This window comes from Artemia franciscana, chromosome 20, assembly GCF_032884065.1.
Source record: "Artemia franciscana chromosome 20, ASM3288406v1, whole genome shotgun sequence".
Taxonomy (NCBI): domain Eukaryota; kingdom Metazoa; phylum Arthropoda; class Branchiopoda; order Anostraca; family Artemiidae; genus Artemia; species Artemia franciscana.
Genome location: NC_088882.1, coordinates 10,891,850 through 10,913,045, shown reverse-complemented (window position 1 = coordinate 10,913,045; position 21,196 = coordinate 10,891,850). Strand labels below are relative to the sequence as shown.

The 21,196-nt window shown below is 36.1% G+C and overlaps 1 protein-coding gene across 3 annotated transcripts in view; it reads right to left on the bottom strand.

Annotated features, from left to right (window-relative positions):
• Nucleotides 1-12,729: 12,729 nt before the first annotated feature.
• Nucleotides 12,730-21,196, bottom strand: part of LOC136039745 (PRKCA-binding protein-like) — a 95,107-nt gene continuing 86,640 nt past the window's right edge. For all 3 annotated transcript variants that reach the window (XM_065723590.1, XM_065723589.1, XM_065723588.1), the window contains exon 9: nt 12,730-17,723. In XM_065723590.1, the coding sequence (XP_065579662.1) occupies nt 17,592-17,723 (132 nt within the window). In that variant the 3' untranslated portion in view covers nt 12,730-17,591. The remainder of the gene's footprint in view (nt 17,724-21,196) is intronic.

Genomic DNA, 21,196 nt, shown 5'->3' with positions numbered 1-21,196 from the left:
GCAGCGTTGTCGAAATAGCAATAGTTTAAATGTTTATTTCAACTTTCGTCTTGTAACAACGATTCGTTTTTCATTGAATGCATGTATTTTAATGCACGAAAGGTTTACCACTCAAAAATCGGGCTTGTTATTGAATACTCTGACGAAAATAGGATGGGTATTAAAGTTTCAAATTGCTCCTGTTATAGGAGACAGCTTTGCGTCTCCATTTCGTCAGAAGCTCCCTTTTCCTTCCCAATCCTGAGCAAAGGAATCTTACTTGCGTGGCATAATATTAACATCAAGGCGGACCTTTCAAAAGTTTTTCTAAACAACACTACGAATCATAGCACATAGAACCCCAAAAATGGGCTGAAATTCCCCAAGTTGGCGTTCGATAAGAAGGAATTGTATACAGTTGGAATCGCCTTGGCCAAAAACCTTTTACAAAAAATTTATAGAAACTTGGCTCGAACAGCAAGGAAAGTTCCGTGGCTTGAACACAAGGAAAATCAATTTTGTGCATGAGAATCATCGTCAATATCACTTTTTTCTCTGATTTCCAATCGATTGAGTCCTTTTCAAAGTTTATATGACAGCCCCTTCCATATGAAGTGCCTTTGAAAAAAAAATAGAAAACATTGAAGCCTTACGGCTCTTAATTATGAACAATACAATAGTGTTGCCTGATTCGAACCATTTAAGGATTATCTGGAATTTCCTTCCTGTTAAAAAGAATATAATGTCAACCTCTGCAAAGACACCGCCTTTTCGATTACTTACTGAACATCCCGTCAAATATGAAAATATTGTGCGTCAAAGTAAGTCTGCAAAATAACCCACATTGAGCTATGATTGATAGACATTTCATTTTGTTAAAATTTTACATATAAATTTTCATTTGAAATGTCTTATTTCACAAAATTTAATTAACTATTTAACTTGAATAAATATTCCAGTGCGAAAGCAAATATCAGTGATATATTTCTGTCATTGCTGCAGAAATAGCTACATCATAATTACAAAAATTGTTGCAAGTAAAGGATAACCACAATACATAGTAACCAAAGATAAAAAAAAATGCTTTTTAAATAAATTTCAAACGTGAAAAAAAGTGATTCGGATCTAGTAACCATTATTTATGTTAACGCTAAAAGTATAAAGTAACGAAAAAAAGTTAATTAAAATTTTGAAAAAATAACTTCAAAACCTTTAAAACAGCTGAATAAATAGTGAGCTATACCAGTAGAACCACAATCGGCAAAAACAACAAGTGGAGATTTTCAGCCCTGAATTTAAAAAATTGAGGAAAGTCACATTTTAATTTCAATAATACTGATCTGTATCTTTTTTTTCTCATTGCTGCAGGAATAGCTGGAATATGGTTACAACAATTGTTGTAAACTAGTAAAGGCAAACGACAAAACATACTGACCAAAAATTAGAGAAAAATGCTTGTTAAATGAATTAAATGAATTTACAAATGCGAAAGAATCACTAACTAAGAATGATTCGGGAGTAGTAACTATTTTCCTTGTTACACTCAAGAGGAAGAAATAATGACAAAAACAAGTATACGGAAACTTTAAAAAAGTTTAAAAATGCTAAAAACAGTTGAACACAAAGTAGCCTATACCTTCTGAATCGCAATGGGTAAAAGCTCGAGGGGAGTATTTCACCCATGAATTAAAAATAAAAGGCATTTGCATTTTAAAGCAAGCTTGTGACTAAAAACGTGGAGTTAAGACATTAATCATGGGTAATTAAGCAATGTTCTCAACTTACGGCATGGAGCTTCACACCAAGAACAAAATTTGCGCACATAAAGCTAATAAGGATATAAACACATCAAACCAAAATATAGTTGAAATGCAATCACCGTAACACTAAGGAGAAGCCAGTAGGAATTTTGCTTCTGAAGCATGGACTTCAATTAGTTTCCAGCCTGAGGATGGACTGAAGTCAGTTTGTTCAGACCAGGAAATGACAATATAGGGGAGCTTGTATTAAGTAAGATTACGGTTGCCAGATTTTCGGCGAAATGTACAGCCCAAACCGGCATAATCGCTAGCCCAAAAATTGCGAACGACATTATAACCCTATTATACCTTATTACAGCGCTCTTATGGGTAAAACGAGGAAGAAGTTCAATGGACATACTAGATAACCTACACATAAGTATAGGTCAAAAGCAAAGTAAAGCTCTGTGAACGAACTAAAATAACAACCCCCTCCACGTGTGCTTTTGTAAAATTGATTAGTGCTTCACTGAAAGCAAATATTATGTAAAAGGAAAATTGTCCTTTACGCACTCGGTTTATTGCATACATACCATGATCTTATTGAAAAACAGCGTTATGTAAACTTAAAAGAATACCTAGTCCTAGTCCACCTCTCCACTGTTTTTTTCCATGCTCTTAGCCTATCATTGGCAAATTTACCGGATATATGCTCAGGGGTGATAATTGATAATAGGTACTGTCCACTAAGTGGCTGTTTTTTCTAAGTCGCTAGTCAATTCCACCCGAATATATCTCTATACTTCCCAAAAACAAATATTGAGTGTAAACAATGGGCAAGTTTCATAACTTACTGTCTTTTTCCCACGGAGTGTGGAGAATCATATCATCCCCAAAAGCCATGGTTACAAGATTGTTCAATCAAAATTCTGATTGTACAATCTTTGGAAAAAGAAAGGTGGTTGCTCTCTATAATTTTTTGTCACTTAAAGAAAATAATATAACTTTCAATTCCTGTTCAAATGAGCCCTCCCCCGATCTCCTAGAAAAAAAAGAATGAAATAAACGCGCACCTGCGATCTTTCTTCTAGCATTAAATACAACCAAATTTTTTCAGAGGGGATTTTGAAACTTTTACCTTTTTAGATCATTTTAGTGACTAGAAATGTCAATATACTCGATGAGAAAAAAGAACTATGTAGCCGGTTTCGAAGCTGGGCCCTGGCACTCGGCAAATGGTAGGCTTGTATATATTAATTCTTGTTGTAAGTAGCCACCAAAAAAATGAGTCAGCCTTGTTCTGGTACTCAGGAAGATGGAGGGCTCTCCAGGGAACACATAGAACTTTGAAGGGTTTTGTCATCTAACAGCATAATTCTTTGTTTTTCCCTCCACTTTCTACATGTTTTGATGGTCGCTTTCTCGCAAATGCTTGTCATTCTCATTGCCACTAATCCTTTAACCACGTATTCCCTTCTTCTCGCCGTGGCATATCTTTTAGCCGCATAGTTCTTTGATCTTTACTTTTGTTTTTGTGTTGCCGCTGCTTATCTTTGAACCCTATGTTTCTTTATTCTTTACTTTTATTTTTGACTCATTGTAACTGTTGCTTAAGGATGTATTCTGACTGTATATGCTTGTTCTTCATTTTTGTTTATCATTGCTTTACACATTTTTTAATACCTTTTACCTCAGTTGATTAGAAAGGCCTTGTCACGTTCGATGGTCAAGATTGTTCAATTGTCCTCTAGACAGGATGAAACTACTTTGAACTCCTTTTTTAAATTGACTAATTAGACTTGGTATTGTATGCTTACTATGTTCCTTCTGTAATGTCACATGCGTCATAGATATAAAAATGATACGTTTACTCTTGGAGAGGGGAAAGAATGGTGAAATTTATTCTCTTGAAATGTACTCATAAATATAACGTCAATCATATGATTTTTCTATAGAAACTAAAAACGGTAAAACCACTAATGAAGCCAATATGATGTATATGACATGACTAACACGAATATTGTTTTTCTAAAATTAAGACTCTTAACGAATCTTCTATACAGAACAAACATCTGACCTATATAGATCGTTTTTTAGGCCAGAAAATACCAGGATGTGTGTGTGTATGTGGGTGTGTGTGTGTTTGTGTGTGTGTGTGTGCGTGTGTGTGAGCCGATCCTGGGGGCAACTGGGTTAACCTCCCTTGACGCTATAGCTGAGGGATAGGACAATGTCCACTTTGATCAAATTTTTGGCTTTGATTTAGCTTTTTTTGCTTATATTTGATTTTGGTTAGAAGCGCTGTAAATATTTTTACCCCGGACACAACCAACCCTATGAACAGCTTTTTGCACAGTTACAATTAATCTGAATATTTTTATACTAATTTCTAAGATCCTTCTCCGCAATTGAATTTTTCAAACTAAAAAAATTCACCCTGTCTCTTGGCTAATTTCGTCGTGATTCCATAACATTCAGAATGCTAAGTTTTATTGTATTTTTGGATAACTTTTCAATCTGAGTTTGTAATAAGAGGAATCTCTCAGCTTTTCCCGTGCAAATTCTGAAAGTCATCTGAAAAATCTTTTTATCGCCAATGCTTACAACCACTTGGGTGTTACGTTCCAGTTTGAGCCAAAGGGAAGGAAAACAGTCTTCCTTTTCTCCTTCTATCTTTTTTTTTTTATTATGTGTGTTTGTGCTGTTGCACTGGTGATTTCTCTTTTCATTATATATATATATATATATATATATATATATATATATATATATATATATATATGCACATATATAATCTTTAAAGACTATTATATAGAAAAACTTAATTTTTTGCAATGCAAACTTTAGTTAGTTAATAATTGAATATTAATGATAAATTTACCAAGTAAACAATTGTAAATCCTCCTTTATCCTCCTTTTTTCACTGCCTGTACTTACAAAGATTTAGATCTAGGCGTTTACCCCTCTTCCCACAAAATACTCCTCGTGGTTAAATGGTATCCAATCACTTTCGACTTATAAAAAAAGACTAGAGCTCTCAATTTTTGATGTATGAACCCCTTCCGATGTTTCTGCGACCATAGTTGACAAGCGGGGACGAGGAGGGGGCAGCCTCCCTCCTATATGGAATATATTATGTTTATTTCGTTAAAAATGTTAAAACGTTCGTTAAAATAAAAAATTCTAGTTGATTTTTTAAGTAACCGAAAAATTGGAGGTCTACTAGGCCTCCTCCCCCACCCTCTTTCTCAAAATCGTCTGATCAAAACTAAGAGAAAGCCATTTAGCAAAAAAAAAAAAAAAAAAACAAACGGAAATTTCGTTTTAATTATTCATTTGCAAAGAGCCAAAATCAAACATGTATTAATTCAAAAATGTTCAGAAATTAAATAAAAAAACAAGTTTTTCAACTGAAAGTAAGGAGCGACATTAAAACTTAAAACGAACAGAAATTACTCCGTGTATGAAAGGGGCTGCTTCTTCCTCAACGTCCCGCTCTTTACGCTAAAGTTATTTACTGTTTTATAAATTAGAATTGAGAGAAAGAGTCAAACTTTAGCGTAAAGAGAACACAAAATGTTTCCGGCGTTTATTTTAATTCATCACTTCTATTCTCCCCCTCCCCACCTTAGAACCAATAATCAAGGCACAAAAAAACTTTAAAAAACGTATTAAAAATGCAAAAATGATATTTAGTCTCTTATGATTTCTGGGAATATTTCTGGTCTCCACTGCTATGATGGAAGTAAAGAGTAACATTAAACCTCAAAATGAGCAGAATTTATTCTGTTTTGAGAGACACTGCCCCTTCCCGTCCAGATCTCCCCTTCATGGTCACAGAAACTTTGGAGGGTGCTCATTAGGACAGAATTGAGAGTTCTTATCCTTTTTTATGGCACTTGGTATTAACCAAGTGCCATATAGCAATCGCAAATTCTGTCGGTCTGTCTGTCTGTCTGTTCCGGTTTTGCTACTTTAGGCACTTCCAGGTAAGCTAGGACGATGAAATTTGGCAGGCGCATTGGGGACCGGACCAGATTAAATTAGGAATAGTCGTTTTCCCAATTTGACCATTTGGGAGGAGTGGGGGGCCGATTAATTCGGAAAAAATAGACAAAACGAAGTATTTTTAACTTACGAACAAGTGATGGGATCTTAATGAAATTCGATGTTTAAAAGGATATTGTGTCTCAGAGCTCTTATTTAAATCCCGACCAGATCCGATGACACTGGGGGGAGGGGGAACCTAGAAAACGCTTAGAGTGGAGGGATCGGGATGAAACTTGGTTGGAAAAATAATCATGAGTCCTAGACACGTGATTGACATAACCAGAACAGATCTGCTCTCTTTGGGGGAAATGGGGGGGGTTGTTAATTCTGAAAAATTTGAAAAAATGAGGTATTTTTAACTTACGAAGGAGTGATCAGATCTTAATGAAATTTGAAGTTTGGAAGGATATTGTCTCGGAGTTCTTATTTTAAATTCCGACAGGATCTGCTGACATTGGGGGGAATTGAGGGGGGAACCTAAAATCTCGGAAAACGCTTAGAGGGGAGGGATCGGGATTAAACTTGGTGGGAAGAATAAGCACAAGTCCTAGATACGTGATTGACATAACCGGAACGGATCCGCTGTCCTTGGGGGAGCTGGGGGGTGGTGGTGGTAATTCTGAAAAATTAGAAAAAATGAGGTATTTTTAACTTACGAAAAAGTGATCGGATCTTAATGAAATTTGATGTTCAGAAGGATATCTTGTCTCAGAGCTCTTATTTTAAATCCCGATCGGATCCGGTGACATTGGGTGAGTTTTTGGGAGGGAACCTAAAATCTTGGAAAACGCTTAGAGTGGAGGGATCAGGATGAAACTTGGTGGTAAAAATAATCATAAGTCCTAGATACGTGATTGACATAACCGGAACGGATCCACTCTCTTCGGGGGAGTTGGGGGGAGGAGGGTTAATTCTGAAAATAAAAAATGAAGTATTTTTAACTTAGGAAGGAATGTTATGATCTTAATGAAATTTGATGTTTGGAAGGATATCGTGTCTTGGAGCTCTTATTTTAAATCCCGACCGGATCTGGTAACACTGGGGGGAGTTGGGGGGACCTAAAATTTTGGAAAACGCTTAGTGTGGAGGGATCGGAATGAAACTTGATGGGAAAAATAATTATAAGTCCTAGATACATGATTGACATAACCGAAACGGATCCGCTCTCTTTAGGGGGGGGGAGGGTTAATTCTGAAAAATTTGAAAAATGAGGTATTTTTAACTTACGAAAGAGAGATCATATCTTAATGAAATTTGGAAGGATATCATGTCTCAGAGCTCTTATTTTAAATCCCGACCGGATCCGGTGAAGGGGAAATTGGGGGGGGGAGTCTAAAATCTTGGAAAACGCTTAGAGTGGAGGGATAGGGATGAAACTTGATAGGAAAAATAAGCACAAGTCCTAGATACGGGACTGACATAACCGGAACGGATCTGCTCTCTTTGGGGGAGCTGGGGGAGGGTTAATTCTAAAATAGATAAAAACTGAGGTATTTTTAACTTTCGAAAGAGTGATCGTATCTTAATGAAATTTCATATTTAGAAGGACCTCAAAACTCAGATCTCTTATTTGAAATCCCGACCGGATCCAGTGTCATTAGGGGTGGGGCGGAAATCTTGGAAAACACTTAAAGCGGAGAGATCAGGATGAAACATGGTGGAAAGAATAAGCACAAGTCTAAGATAGGTGACTGACATAACCGGACCGGATCCGCTCTCTTTGGTGGAGTTGGGGGGGGGGGGGTACTTCGGAAAAATTAGAAAAAATGAGGTATTTGTAACTTACGAACGGGTGATCAGATCTTAATGGAATTTGATATCTAGAAGGATCCTGTGCTTTAAAACTCTAATTTTAAATCCCGACCGGCATTAAGCCTCTGATTTTCCTTTTAAAGCAATCTATTGATTCTTAGAATTTTACTAGAGCTCATACCGTATGAGTTCTTGGCTCTTCCGACCTCGTCACAAGTGCCATATAAGCTCTTAGCTCTTGTTATAAGTTGGTAGTGATTGGAAACCAACCAGCCCTATTGTATTTGTTAAAAAAAAAAAAAATTCAAAAGGGATGGGTACAACCAGTTCAATTGCCCCAGGCACCACAGCTGGGGTGTGGGCGGCTGCCCACTTTGTTCAAAGTTTTAACTTTGATTTAACTTTTTGCTTATATTCGAGAATGGAGGGGGCGTTTTAACTCTCCAGGCATCACCAACCCTGGTAATGGCTCTGTATCTATTGATGTAATGTAATAGTGGTTGCAGCGGTAGTTGTAACAAAGAGCAAACCGCAGCCAATAGTAACCAAAAGTTAAAAAATGCGTTTAGAAAAAAAATACCATGTGAAAAAAATTACCATCTGACACTGATTCAAAAATGTAACTATTATTTCGGTCCGTCTTAAAAATAAATTTTATTGTGGGAAAAAAATTGTGGTGATTTCGAAAAAAAGTCTGAAGTTCCTCAAAAACACCGTCAAATGAAAACGAAAACTGTACCATTGGAATCAGCATAGTTGAAAATCTTGTAAAAGGAAATTACAGTCCCCCACTATAAATAACAAGGAAAATCACTTTTTCAAAAATCTGGAAAATCAGGAAAATCAAAACCATTGCGCCGAAACTAGTAATTAGTAACAATGAAGTCCCCCCACAACAAAAAACCTGTACAAAAGAGTCTTCAAAAGCGGAGGGTTTGGGGGGCGGCAGCCCCCCAACTGCCTCTCCTAATTCCTGTACGTTTTAAGGTTCGACTTTGGGACGCAGCCTCTTTAACTCTTTAAGAAAACGAAGTTTTTTTCATATTATTACATGGGTAGCACTGATCTGTCTCCCATTTTTTTTTCGTTGAATTTTCAAGCAAGGCTAGGGGGTGACCAGAACATCATAGAGGGATATGTAATAGCTCATTCGAACGGAAATTCAATTTGATAGTGCCCTTTTAAGTGACCAAAAGCAAAGATCAATTTTCAAGTAACCAATGCCTTTCAAAAAATTCAAGTAACCAATGCTAGGAGACTACTAACTCCCCCCCCACTCCTTCAGGACCTATAATAAAGGCATACACTGAAAATATACGTGGGAACTGAAAAGAATTAGACAAGCAGTCTAAAAAAATCGTTTAGCTTTCATCTGAGGCTTAGAAAATTGGGCCACTGAAACGTAATCCTTTTGGTATCTTAATGTCTTTCCTACACAGCAATCTACCACCCCTTATTCATAACCCACCATAGCATTGTTAAGCAAATCAATTCAAGTCAATAAAGGACTAAAATAAACGCCAAAAACGTTCAATAAGAGCGGAGGTGTCGCCTTGCAGCACCCTTGTTGAAATTACCAGCATTTTTTCACGGAAAAATCTTGCCGGCCAGTTTGATCCCCGCTGACAGAAAATCCCTCCCCCCCTTGCAAAAAACTCCCTTGAGAAAAATGTCCGTAAGTTTCCCGATAACAAATATTATCTGTAACCAGTGGAGAGATTACGAAACTTTAAAAGACATTTACGCTTCGACAATGAACTTCTCTGATCGTTTTATAGTTAAGGAGGGAGGGAGATGCCTCAAAGGTACCTTTTAATGCCAAAACATTCCAGCTCTTATTGAGGCTTCAGATTAATTCAATTTAAAAAACATTTTTTTTTCAACTGAAAGTAAGGAGCAACATCAAAACTCAAAATGAGCAGAAATTATTCCCTTTATGAAGGCTTTGTCCTTCTCCTCAATACCTTGCTATTTACGCTAAAGTTCTTAGCATTTTTTAAAGGGCTTTTTATTCTAGCGGAACGGCCCTTGGTTTTCAGAAGCTATTCTTGAGAAAGTTTAACAAAAAGTTAAACTTAGGGTAAAGAGCAAGGTACTGAAGAGAGGAGCAACCCCTTCGTATACGGAAATATATCCTTTCGTTCCGAGCTTCAATGTTGCTCCTTACTTTCAGTTGAAAAAAATTCGTTTTTAAAACAAAATTTAATTTCTGATCGTTTTTCAAATAATGCCGGTAAATCTGGCTCACCCTCTATGAAAAAGTCTCTCCCTTCACCGGAAACTCTGTGAAAATTTACTATCCCACAAAATGGACCCCTTCCCCCTCTTACAATTTCTTGCGGACGATTCAGCGTGAAAAATTCATTTGAAAGAGACTTAAATTTCTAATCATTTTTCTGATCACTCCAGAAATCCTCCTTCCGTGGAAATTTTTTCCGGAAACCCAAATATGCTGAAATTAGCCTCCGGACAATTCCCCTGAAAAAATATCGACGTGCCAAAATTGAGTTGGCAAAGAGAATGTAAGACAAATATAAAGATTTTCGTATAGAAACTATGTCAAATCTCTCCACTGTAAAATTTACCCTTGAAAGCTAGCCTCTAGTAATTTACCTCCTTACGGAAACTCTCTCCATGGAAACCCACCCCAAGCACAAAATTCTCCCTCCCAAAAAATCTGTATACTTTCCTGTAACAAATACTATCCGTAAACAATGGGCCAATTTCATAACTTACAGGCCTCTCCCCTCGGGAAGTGGGGGAGGTCGTGTTACCCCTAAAGGCATAGTTCAACTATACTGAACAAAATGACTACCTACAAAATCTTGATTGGACGACTTTGGGGGGAAAAAGGGTGTGGGAGAGGCCCCCTCCCATGGCCATTTTTAGCATATAGCTCAACGAGGGGGGTTAGTTGCCCTCCAAACTTTCAGGCCACTTAAAAAGAGCACTAGAAGTTTTGATTTCCGTTCAAATGCACTCTCTACCGATCTCCTATGACCACTATTCGATACGATCAACTCTGGAAAAAATAAAATAAAAAATAAACACGTATACGTAATCTTTCTTCTAGAAAAAAATTCTAGAAGATTTTTTTTACATTTTGCTATATAGGAACTTGAAACTCCTATAACAGGGTTCTCTGGTACGCTAAATCTGATGGTGGAATTTTCATTACGATTCCTTGACTTTTATTAGAAGTTTACCCCTTTTTCGAAAATCATGCAAATTTTATGATTTGTGATTAATAGTAAATTCTAGATAAATTTTATATATTTGGAATCAATACGATGAGACATTCTTTTGATGTGTCTATTGATATCAAAATGCCGTTTTTTAGAGTTTTGGTTACTTTTGAAGCCGAATCGCTCCTCACTGACAGCACGAACTGTTTGGTTCAGATTGATGTATAATCCCCAGGGACATAACCAGGGAATATTTTTTGTGTGAGTTCTTTTTCCATGGGGGGGGGGGGGCACAAAAAACTTTAAAAAACTCATCAAAATGTAAAATTGATATTTAATCCCTCCTGATTTCTGGGAATATTTCTATTCTACGCTGTTATTATAAAAATAAAGAGTGGCATTTAACCCCAAAATGGGCATTCCGGCCCCCCTTTTTGGTCCCTTTTATTAAGGATCTTTTGGTCCCACTTTATTACGTAGTATAGACTAGACTAAGCACTGAAAGTTCCAAAATCAAAAACAACTTAAAAATTCGCCATAATGAGATTTTGAAAATAGTTTAAACTGTTGGAGAGATTGTAAATCTAGCCATGGATTCAATGTTTAACAAGGGGACTTGCACTATTTTTACGTTTTAGTTGCATCACAACGAGCAAAACAAAACCAATATTAGAATATTGTAAGTTACAGTGATGACAGTGGTCAAATAGGGCTCTGAAGCATGGGTTCTCCGAAAAGCGGATGAAAGTTTACTAGATGTTTTCCAGAGAAAAGGCCTAGGGATTGTTCTGGGTACCCGGCTGACTGACCGTATTTCAAACAGTAGGCTGTACGAAAAATGTAGTTCAATCCCGCTTTCTAGGGCTAAAATGTAAAAAATTTTGAGATGGCTAGGCCGCGTTCTGCGGATGAAGGATAACAAATTGCCGAAGATTGTTCTTTTCGGTCGACCTTCTAGGGCTAAACAGAAAGCAGGTCGTCCTCGTCAGGGGGTGGGAGTCATAAATAAAGATTTAAAAGAAATGGGAACTTCCTGGAAGGGTGTAAAGAGGGAGGCTTTGAATAAATTGGGTTGGAGGAGGAGCGTGCGTAGCTGTGTTGGCCTCAGGTGTCTTGGTGCTGCGGTGAGTTAGTAGCAGTAGTAGTAGTAGCCATGGCTTTATGCTCACAACTACTTCACTTTAATTTACAGTTTTTCTACAGTTATAATCCTATAACTAAAATTTCCCATAGCTATAATCTATAGTTTTCCTCGAATGAGCTCCCTCCGTAGTTTTTAACACCACCTCTTTCATATGAAGTTACAGCGAAAAAAATTTAATAGATTGCCGGCATATTGCTCTATACTTTGGCAACGATCCTTTGAAAATAAAAAGCAGTTAACAGATATTACCAGCTTTTTAGAAAAGAAGAAAGGCAAAAATGCAAAAAAGATGAAGCTTGCAAGAATTAGACAGACACCAAGATTAAGACACCAAATTACAAAGATTTTTTCGGGTGGGGGGGGTGTGTGTGTAAAAACTTTAAAAACGCATCAAAAGTGTGCTTATATTCATCGTTGTTACGTTTCTTACCGGTCAAAAAACATTTCGGTGGGGGGAGGGGGCCCAAGCCCCCTGGATACGGCCTTGGTCAAAGGCAAAAACGAATTTTCACGACTCATATTAACAAATCAGGAATTTCAAAATTTTCGGCAAACACCATAAACATGATGTGAACTCAAGAAAAACGTGCGCTACTGAAATGGAACTCGACCAAAACCCTTACCTAGATGTTTGCATTCTCCCATCTTGAAAAATAAGGAAAATTACATTTTGTATATACTGATGTTTCTTTTGTTTTTGTTATTATCTTCCCCAAGGAAATTATAAGAACAAATGATCTTAGACAAATAAGGGCTCATATGAAAGTAAATTTCGATTACCCTGAAGTTTCCGTGAATCATACCTGATAGTACCCGTGTGAGTTCCATAAAGTACTCAAAAGTGCCACTTTTGTATTTGATGGTTTAAATTTAATTAAAATACAATCCTCCAATTAATTTATTAAAATAAAGTATACGAGACACAATACTTATAAAACATAAATAAATGAGAACATAAGACTAGAAAACAAGGAAATTCATACAGTTCAGACAAGTTGTCTTGAAATAGGTCAACCCACAGAGTATGGGTAACTTATACCCTACCCAAGTTACCCATACTCTTTGGGTTAGCTACTGAGGAGTATATACATAGCTGTTTCGGCGTCTCAAGTGTCACCGACAATTTTCTGCCGGCTCATGACGACAGAATTATTAGCTAACTAAAATTTAATTAGGATATCTCGTGTCAATTTGTCAATTTGACGAGGAAGTTAAAAACGGAACCTTAAAATGTAAATAAAGACTCAAAGCTACATTTCAGAATTGAAAATAAACACAAAATGAATCCAAAATATGACTAAAATTACCAAGATTTATTTCTATTATATTTTATTGTTTTAATTTTATTTGTTTTTATTTATGTATATTTAGAAGTATTTGAGTGCGGAAACGTTATGACACAAAATCCCACGTAGATATAGAGCTTGCCTTCGTATTTATTTCTGACGATTTTTAGCATACTTCCGACGCAAAAGAAATATGCAGTCTGTTTCCAAAATATGAATATGTTGATGAATAAAGCTTAATTTCAGCCGCCAAATGATAGAAAATTGTCGTCGAATTTTAAAACGCTAAAACCATAAAACAGAATAACACAGCCGACAAATAACATACCAAAAGCTTATTCAACAAAGATAAGGCTTTAGTACGATTCCAACCAATTTATATTAACCTTAAAATTACGTTATTATTCAGATTGATTTCAATTTCAATTATAAATTGGAACTTGTGGCGTATCAGCACTGGAATGAGCACTGAATTGCAAAAATTGTGATAAAACCGAATTCAGAATAATATAGCAATGGATAAAAGACTAGAAATCGTTAAAGGTCATTGATGAGATTTTACTAACACCGAGATTTAGTTATCGCTAATTTATGGCAATCAGATTTTTTATTGAATTTTCTTCGTGTAATGCGATTTTCGTAGCACTGAGGCTAAGCTAGCGCTAATTTAAGGGAATCAGATTTTACATAAAATTTCTGCAAACTTTTATGGAAAATTTGATTAGCTTAAGCTAGTGCGAGCTAAATATCAGTATTATTAAAACACCTCATTGTGAATGGACCCTTAAGATAAGCAACAGTAAATAGTGTTGTCAATACACTTGTAAAAAGGATATATGTAGAGATTTATCCCAGTAATTCAAGAGCATACACGAGCAAGAAATAAGCATACTTTTTTCTAAGAAAAAAAAAACGTTTTCTAGGCTAATATTTAAAATTTGGCAAAACTGGTGATACATGAAGCAAAGAGAAGTTGTGGAGACAAAGTTGCTAGGCCGAGCCATCAATAAACTTGTTCAATAATATATGACCTTAAACCTCTGTATCAAACTTTCATAGACCCATAATTAAAAATTGTTAATATTTTAGGGTCAAACGCCCACCCTTAAATACGTCAGCACAAACAATATTCAAAGTAAATGTCTTTATGTTTATCGTTGTAAAATTATAAGCAATAATCAAGTATTACAGCGTCAAAGTGAGCTAGCTGGCGCAAAATATTCATGTATTCATTAAATACGTTAATTTTTAGCTTCAAGAGTCTGCGTCTATTCTGTCCCTAATTTTTATATTCCCTGTTACACATACAATTTTGTAAGAAGCCTAGAGATGTAACTTGCAGCGTTTGAGTTTCAAAAAAATCCGCGTTGTTCGGCTCTTACATTCTACTTTCCCTGCTAAACTTCCTGCTACTTCCACTCTCAATATACCGATGTTAGCTCTAAATTATAGAAGGCTAAATATTTGTTCGGAATAAAAACGAAAAACAGAATCCCCCAATGTCAAGTTTTGAGATTTTCTCGCAAAATTATCGGGCTTGTCTTCAGATACCTGAAATTAATCTTTTAATGCGCTTTCACAGCAAACCTTAGGATGGGTGCATCCAGTTTCAAGGTATTCTTTTAGAAGATAATCTCTCGGTCATTCAACATATTAGTCTAATTTAAATGAAGATACCGAAGAATTTGGAAATTTTTCAGAATCTCAAATATATTTTTCGCAAGTCAACTCTAAAAAAGTTTTCACTATTTAGAATATTCCAATTTCCTTCACTCCATCAGTCAAGACAATTTTAATTCCTTGACAGCCGCTTATGCTGCCTGAAATGCTCTGCCCCAATCGCCAAAAACCTGCAAAACAATTTGCTGCAATTTTGGAACAAGCCTACAGCTCTAATTTGCATTGCTTGATATTACAAAATTCCGTGTCCTCTCAGCCCTTAAGTGTTATGCTCAATACAAACATGCAATTTTTCAAAAATCCTACGGCTGTAACTTACACCACCTAAATTTGAACAAATTTTGCGTCTGTTCGGTCCTTGAGTTTTATGTTCCCTATTCAACATGTAAATATAAAATAAGCATAGAGATGTAACATGCACCGAGAGGACGAAACACTTATACTAAATTTACTAAAAGCAGGTTTACTAAAAGGAGGTTACTAGAGGTTACTAAAAGGAGTATACTAAAAGGCAGGTTTACTAAGGTTTACTAAAAGCAGATGTCAATTTGGATTCATCGAATCAAAACTATGATATTGCTTGAACTTTTTCTAAAAGCATGATTTAAACTTGCTCAAAAAGGAAGAGAAATTTCCGGACGCATTTTTGAATCACAAAAAAACAATAAAGCAAATTTTGCAAATGCCATTCGTTTATGGATAAAGCTGAGTCCCAACTATAGAGCAGAACTAAAATTGCCATGTTACGCTGAAACATTAATTACCGTAGGACTAGAAAAGAAAAACTAAAATAGGCAGAAAGAGCGAATGGTATCAAAATGTTTGTCTTACATTAAAATACAAATACACTTAGGCAACTTAAAAACAATATAAAAATTAAACCTTAAAACTATAGAGGCAAAAGCATATAGAATGAAACAAAAGTAAAAATGTAGTTTTATACACTATTACAACATGAGTAATGCAAATGCACAGTGGCGACAATTAAAAAAAGTCAGGAGGGGATTTATTTTTCAAATCTAAGGGTGCAAATTTATGTTTTTTTCGATTTTTCTACGGAAATACCAAAACGAGGAATTTTTATGAGGGAGAGGGAGGGGAGAGGGGAAATAAATTAGAAAGGGGCAAAGACATCCTTCCCCCTAATTGACACCATTAATAATACAATACGTCACATAGCATCTTCAAAATGACCAGATAAGATCCTCCAAGTATATAACTTGATTATTTCACAACTATAATATTAGTCACAAACTAATATAGCTTTGGCCTAAACTACCATCAAAATTTTCTTATAATAATAATTTAGAACCCTTTCTGATCTATATTATATTATTTTATTTAATTAAAAAAATGACTCGATTGGATGTGGAAAGAACTGAATGTTCAAATAAACGGAATGTCTCAGACATGAGGCCATAAATATGGCCAAAAGAAAAAACAGGAGGATATATCATCATAAAACCAATGCCATATTCGGCGAATTTCCCCCAATTGGGTCAGCTAAAATCAATCGAATCAACCAAACTTTTAAAGATCTGTCAAGTTGGCAGAGATCTTAAGAACATACGATGCAATTTTTAGATGGCTCCCTCCCACCTAATGAATTTTCTAATTTTTCCCAAAATGTCGTAAAAAAGCACATATATGCATAAGCTGCTGTAAGAGCATGAACACGTCCAAGCCCGAAATATGTTTATTATATGCTATAATTTCGAGCTTTTATTGGACCGTAAATGAGCTCAATGACTCATCAAGTCAATACCAAGAGAATAAATTCAACCCCACTGCCATCTAACACGATTGGAAGAATAATACTTACGTAGCGATTGGCGTTAAACGGAAGTGATAGATAGAAAAGACGAGGATGCGGTAGATGGAGCCAAACAGCACAATGGGAAGACAATGTATTGTCATATGAAGTTTTTCAGAGGAGGTCATCAATTTAGATTGATTCAGCTGACTAAAAGGCTTTGATGAAGCGTTGGGTATACGCACTATTATCTATCTAAAGAGCAAACTGAAAATATTCGCAGCTTGGAAGGGCCCCTGGTGTAACACACGTTCTTACCCATATACAACCAAAATAAGTTGTTGATTTTTTTAGAACATTTAAATATAACTCAAAATATCTTCCTTATATTTACTAAGCAATCCTGGATAAAATTATTAACACTATCAGAATAGTTTGGGAACTCAGCCTATATTTACATCAGTCTAGACGCAAAATATATGTTTAATGTCTATTTCTGAAAATCCCCAAGCGTTTCATTCATAACTTTCTTGAAAAAATTGAAGAAAGTGGTGTCCCAAAAGTGATTTTTTGTCCGACCACATAATCGCCAATTAGTCTTGTCTCACCTATCTTTGGCCTTCATTACAAGATATAGCCTGGCCATAAAACAAGAAAATCTTTAACTGGTCTTGATCTCACCAGTATTGGGGCTTTACTGCAAGATACAAACTACTCATGAAATCAGAAGTTCTGATAAAAGTTTTTGGTCCCAAAAATCTCCGATTAGTCCTTTGGCCTTTATTACAAGTTATGGCCTGGCCTTAAAAATAAGAAAATCTTTAATTAGTCTTGCCTCGCCAGTATTGGGGCTTTACTACAAGATACAAACTCTTGATGAAATCAGAAGTTCTGGTAAAAGTTTTTGGTCCCAAAAACTTGTGATAGGATTCCTCCCTCAGATACAAGTAAAAGCAAACGTAGACCATTGGACAGATTTGGAAAAAGACAAAAAAAAAAACAAAAAAAAAAACTAAAAACAATTTAGTCGAACTGAATAAGAAGTGAATCTGCTGTAGCTTTACTGGCAACGCTGTCGCCATGAAGAAGTGTCTGTAATGTGCTTTCCTCTGTAATTTCTTTGGCTTCTTCTGGGACGACTTCATCCTCTGTCATCTATTTGAAAAAAAAATATAAATTGATTTACTTTTTATATTTACTGCAACTATTAATAGGTACTATCGGAGGTAACATAATTCAACAAAAACATATAATACAAATCACTAAAATAATGAAAATTAAATAAAAAGCAAATCCAAATTTAAATTAGTTTTAGGATATAAGTATATTTCAAGCAATTAATTTAGTTCGCAAAGCGCAAGAGCAATACATTTTCATCAATGTTTCTCAATTTTTAAATACATTCTTATCAAATTCCTTCTAAGATGAACTTTTTGGAGACCTTCTTTCGACGAAACTATAAAAAATATTTGAGAGCAACAGAGTGGAAAGGATATGAGAGCAAGAAAATAAGAGGGATATAAGAACACAAGAGAATGAGAGGGACATAAGAAAAAGGGAACGAGACAGATACGAGGACAAGAGAATGAGAGGGATACGAGAACAAGAGAATGAGAGGGATATAATTGTACTTGTACTTGTAGCAGGACTCGAGCATCTCAGCTCTCCCTGGCGTCCAGTAGCTTCATCATTGTAGGAAGCCGAGAGTCTCGGTTGTTTGCGAGTGGCTCGATCAATTCAAGCCAAAACTTTTCCCATCTTCATTCATACTTCTTGAAGCCACCAATTGGGTCTAGATTAGCCTTGAAGCAAACAACCGCCATTTTCTTCTCTACCCCATGTTGCTTTTTCCATTCCAGAATAGGTTTACATCTGAGGGCTTTGTTAATGAAGGTGTGGTGTGGGTGTCGAAGTTTATGGCCGAACCATCGGAGTCTTCTTTGTTTAATTATAGTGGGCAAATCAAAACGCCAATAGCAGATTTTGCGGAGTTCGTCAGTGCTGACTCGATGACGGAGTTTAATGCCAATGATTCTCCTTAGATATGAATGGTCAAATACGTTGATGGCTCGAACGTCGGAAGCTTTTATAGCCCATGTCTCACAGCCGTATAGTAAGACAGACCAAACAAGAGCCTAATATATCCTTATTCTTGTCTTTAGACGTACATTTTTCTTTTTCCATAGAGAGTAATATAGCTGGGTGAAGACTCCAGTTGCTGAAGCAATTCTCGACTGAATTTCTAATGTACATCCTCCTCTTGGGTCTACCAGAGAGCCTAGGTACTTGAATTCAGGTATTTCCTCAATGGGCGACTGTTCTAACAAAATTGGGGGGTCTTGAGAAGACATGACACCATGACTTTTGTCTTCAAGGAACTTATCTTCAGGCCGACCAGAGAGGATTATTCAGCTACCTTCGACAGCATGGATTTAGCTTCTGAACGAGATTCAGCTACTAAGCAAATATCGTCAGCGTAGTCCAGATCGGTGACCAAAAAATTGGGACTTAATCAAACGCCTGAAAAGATCGTCATTGCTCTAGTCATAATCCAGTCGATTACGAAATTAAATAAGACGGGGGACAATATACATCCCTGTAAGATACCAAAATTAATTTGGAACATCGATGAGAGCTACCCATCGATCTGAATTTGGGCTCACGGTATGCTTAGATAAGTCTGACTATTTGTCTGGTAGTCTATCCTCTGTCATGGTCTTCCAGATTCCATCCCTTAGGACTAAATTAAAAGCTGTAATAAAATCTGTGAATAGAGACACTGTCGGTTTCTGGTGTTTTGCCCTGTGTTCAAGCGTTTGTCTTAAGACGAATAGTTGGTCGATTGTTCTCATTCCTGGGCGGAATTCCACTTGATTGAGCCTTGTTTTCACGTTGCACTGGATACGAAAACGATTATGTGGCACTATGGCAAATATATTTGGCAGCAATGCAGATGAGAGAGATCCTTCAATAATTATTGCACTTTGTCTTTAACCCTTTTTTGAAGACCGGAAGGATAAAAGAGTCTCCCCAATCCTGTGGAGCCATCTCTTCTTCTCATATACGACAGGTTAGTTTATGCAGTCTGCTGACAAGTGCTGCCCCTCCAAACTTGAAAAGTTCAGCCGGAATGACATCAGGACCTGGGGCTTTAACGCTTTTCAGGCAATTGATTGTTTGTATTTTTGGCTTAATGTAGAGGATAATTGGAAAAAAAAGTAAAAAAAAAGTTTATATATTACTATGAAGTAATATATAATATTATATGTTAGACTATATCGTGATTATACTACATATATATACTATGTACTGCATTATATATTATTACATATATATAACAATAATCCCAGGAGACTGGGCTTCACCCGGGCCCCGGAACTCGGTACGACGCAGGCTTCTATATATTTGATTCTCTTATCTTTATTGACATAATCTAAGGAATTCGGGCGTGAATTTCATTCCTCCTTCCTGTTAATGCATCAAAGAATCATTCATTTCAGAGGAATTATTTTCTTCTTGGACTCGTTGTGATTCTCACTGTTGCTTCTCTTCGAACCACAGATTTTGTTTTCCATTATTTTCATTTGAGATTCGTAGTGACGCATGCCTTCTAGCTGCATATCTCGCTTGCGTTCCGTTTTCGTGCGTCACTACATGAAACATTTTTCTATGCCTTTCGCTTTAGCTGTTTGAATTGAATCAAAACTTAAAAAAAATGAATAAAAAAAAGAAAGAAAGAAAAAAGAAGAAAGAAGAAGAAGAAAAAAAAGAGTTATGGGAGAAATACAAATCGCAAATGGCCGATGATATACTCCACCGAATACGGTTAGAGGTCAGATATGACCTTGAATTTTACAACAGAAATTTATAACTGCACTTTAGTTATGATTGAAGATTTGTGCTTATGTATGGCAGACAAACTTCTCAAGCAAATGGAAATGTCTTCACCTAATCATATAACTGCTATTTCTACATGTGTAGAATTGGAAAGTGAACAAAGTTAAAACACGAATGATCTATTATCGTATGTACAAACAAATGTTTCTAAGTTAACATCTGAACAAAAAGGCATTTATGATCAGATAATACTTTATGTCGATAACCAAGTTGGAGAAATCTTCTTCTTAAATGCACCAGGAAGTACTGGCAAAACATTTCTAATAAGATTGATTCTGGCATCAATTCGATCCAAAAATGACATAGCGTTGGCCCTTCTGTCGTCTGGAATAGCCGCAACGTTGCTGCCTGGTGGGAGAGCTCATTCCGCTTTGAAATTGCCTCTGAATATGCAATCTACAGAAAATCCCACGTTCAACATTTTCAAATCATCCAGGATAGGTAAAGTATTGCAGCAATGCAAATTTATTGTTTGGGACGAGTACACAATGGCACACAAAAAATAGTTCGAGGCTCTCGAGTGATCATCTTAAGATTTGCGAGGAAATTCCAAACCCTTTGGCAGCACATTAATATTGCTTGCGGAGATTTCAGGCAAACATTACCTGTGATTCCTATATCGAGACCTACAGACGAAATGAATGCTTGCCTGAAAAATTCTAATTTACGGGCACACGAAAAGACATTAAAATTAACTATAAATATGCGTTTCCAATTGCAAAATGATCACT